Source organism: Aricia agestis, chromosome 1 (assembly GCF_905147365.1).
Source record: "Aricia agestis chromosome 1, ilAriAges1.1, whole genome shotgun sequence".
Lineage (NCBI taxonomy): Eukaryota > Metazoa > Arthropoda > Insecta > Lepidoptera > Lycaenidae > Aricia > Aricia agestis.
In genome coordinates this window covers 22,765,687-22,768,333 of record NC_056406.1, presented here as the reverse complement: position 1 = coordinate 22,768,333, position 2,647 = coordinate 22,765,687, and the positions used below count along the sequence as shown (strand labels likewise).

The 2,647-nt window shown below is 40.6% G+C and overlaps 1 protein-coding gene across 1 annotated transcript; it reads right to left on the bottom strand.

Moving 5' to 3' along the window:
* Positions 1 to 459: 459 nt before the first annotated feature.
* On the bottom strand, positions 460 to 2,026 carry LOC121728638 (protein Wnt-4). Its single transcript, XM_042116863.1, has 2 exons — positions 1,980 to 2,026; positions 460 to 1,411 (listed from the first exon to the last, which is right to left on the bottom strand). The coding sequence occupies exon 2, from the start codon at positions 1,306 to 1,308 to the stop codon at positions 460 to 462; it is 849 nt and encodes a 282-aa protein (XP_041972797.1). The 5' UTR covers positions 1,309 to 1,411; positions 1,980 to 2,026.
* Positions 2,027 to 2,647: the final 621 nt, after the last annotated feature.

Here is a 2,647-nt window from a genome sequence, read left to right as displayed (position 1 = left end):
TGTATTAGATATTTCTGATAGATAATTAATTTAATCATTTATCTAAGATGAATAATATATTCAGTGCTGAATTTGTTAGCACAGTAGCAGTCGCCAGATATAGGGTTTAAACAAGTTTATATTATACAGTTATAGTAAACTATAAGCAAGATCAAACTGATCTTACAGCATAGTATCAAACTTGATACTGTGCTGTACAGTGACGAAGTACCATTTGAAAGTTGCAGCAGCTGCCAGCAGCTGGTGTATCAATGTACCATCGAGGAAATTGATTTCTAGGCAGTTGACAAACCAATGTCATTTTGTCGTATCATGTCAATTCAATGTTAATTGTGATCTGTCGGCTGGGTTTGATCTAACGCGACCAAACTACGTAGGTCCCCCCATCTGCCTAGGAATCAACTTCTCTTCTTCTTCTGATTTAACACAATAGAAAGAACATAAATATCTTGAGTCAATTTATTTACAAACGTAGTAATCTTTGACCTCAAGGCAGGTGTCGCACTTAACGAAGCAGCAGTCCACCATCCTGCAGCGGCAGCGGGTGGTCACTGACCTGTTACCCACCGAGTACCCTCGCCCGCAGCACAGCGTCGCGCAGTTGGGCACGTCCTTACAAACCCTAGACTTAGTACTCAAACACAGATTCGGCGTCTTCTGCAGATAGACGAGATTCTTCCTATCTTTTACCTTCTTTCGGATATTTGGAGTTATCGCTCGCTTGACGACCAATTTCTTTTTCAATGCGTGATGGTACTGCTTCTTTAGCAGGCCCATGGCGGAGTTGAAAGGACCGAGTCGTTTCCAGCAGGTCTTCGTCGTGCAGGATCCCGAAAACCCGTGGCATTTGCACACCTCCTTGAGCTGTTCCCCCACAGAATTGATTCCCACCATCACGTCTTGTTTGAGGATGTCGGCGACCTGATCGTTCCCAACGCTTTTGAATTCTAGAAAGTTTTTCGTGTATCGTTTACCGAAGTTGAAGTCGTCGCCGCAGCCGCCCTTCCATTGCCAGGAGACGTTTTCAAATGTGTCAGAAGTTCGAGTGGAAAGACACGCGCATCTGCTCAGCTCTCCCGAGGAACAGGCTCGGGCTACTGCATGGGTAATGGACGCTGCTATCAGAGCATGGACGAACGCTGTTTCCCTGTAGATCTTCTTGAATATATTCCTCTTGGGCTTCTTGTTGTAAACCAGCGAGCAGTTCCATCTGTCGTACTTGAAGGTTTCCTCGCAAGCGGTGATCGCCTGCTGACTAGCTACTTCTAGGACTTTCCGGAGTCCCGGGTTGCGCTTGCACATCCTCATCTGCTTGCTAGACGCTGGAAATATTTTGCAATCCCCAGGGTAAGTGGAACCAGATCTGTCTTCGAATAACGCTTGGATTGTCCTTTGTAAAACTGATTGAGATCTGCGGGCAAAAGATTTTAGGAGTTAAAGGAAAGAGTTTACGGAAACTATTCGATATTTTTCATCATGCAATTTAAGGCATTAGTAATTGATTCAGTCTATCTGAAATATAAAAAGTAGCTTGAAAGGACTTTTCTTTCCCAATATTAACAATATTTGATGCAGTCGCTACTGAAACTTTCATCTGAAATTCGTCGCTGAAGCAGATTAGCTCGTAAAACTTGTCCCAGGTGTGTGATGTTCAGCTTTTTATGGTCACAGTTTGTACAGCTCTGAATTATAAATTATGATCTATTGTAAAAAGCTATAATGACGAAAGGACTGTTATTCGTACCAACGTATTATGTAATAAAATTATATTATATGTATATGACTGAAATGGGGGCGTTGTGTAGAGCTTGGGGGGTAATTTATAACTTAATTTCATCTAGATGCATTTTAAATTGAAACAAAGCCCCCCCGGCTACAACATAATTTGTTTTCAAAGTGGGCAGTAGACAAAATAAATTTGGAAAACCCTGCTCTAACCGAAACAGCACTCTCAATTATTTATTAGGCAAATAACTCACCCATTGCTCACAGCACCAGTCACTAAAAATAATAAAATTAAACTAAACTGAAACATTTTAACTTCACCATGGTGACTTGGAGAATGCAGTGCATGTCCGCAGACAAGATACGCTTATCTTGGGCGGGTCTTCCGAAAATGGTAAAACTGTATCTGAGCAAATACATTAGCGATGTACAAAGCAAATAATTGTCTAATTGCAATAGGTTGGGCTGTCCACAATGTCACATGGCGAGGTAGACATGACGTAGAGTATGTCCTTACAGAGAGATAATACGATTTATTTTATGCATACAGTAAGGAATTAGGAATTTCGCAGCAACCTTACATTATCCCGTGGTTTACTATATATCTGCACCAAATTACATCAAAATAGACCCAATAGTTCTTAAGATTACCGCGTTCAAATAACCTTTCGCATGTTGAAATGACATTAGCCACTTTGCTGTGTCTGTGGTACCGGAAGCCGGTATGGTCAACAGACAGCCCTAGACTTTTACTGTAACTGGATTTTTTCCGTATCTAGTACGAATCAAGTCAATTCAAGTTATAAATCTTATTGTAAATTGAATAATCTTTATTCACTTTCAACCATTTCTATATAAATACTCAATTATAGCTAACATAGAACTTTCAACATAAATACTGTGATATTAGATAAGTTTCGGT

Coding starts and splice junctions, on each gene's coding strand:
- LOC121728638 (XM_042116863.1), bottom strand. CDS start 1,308: ATGAGGATGTGCAAGCGCAACCCGGGACTCCGGAAAGTCCTAGAAGTA.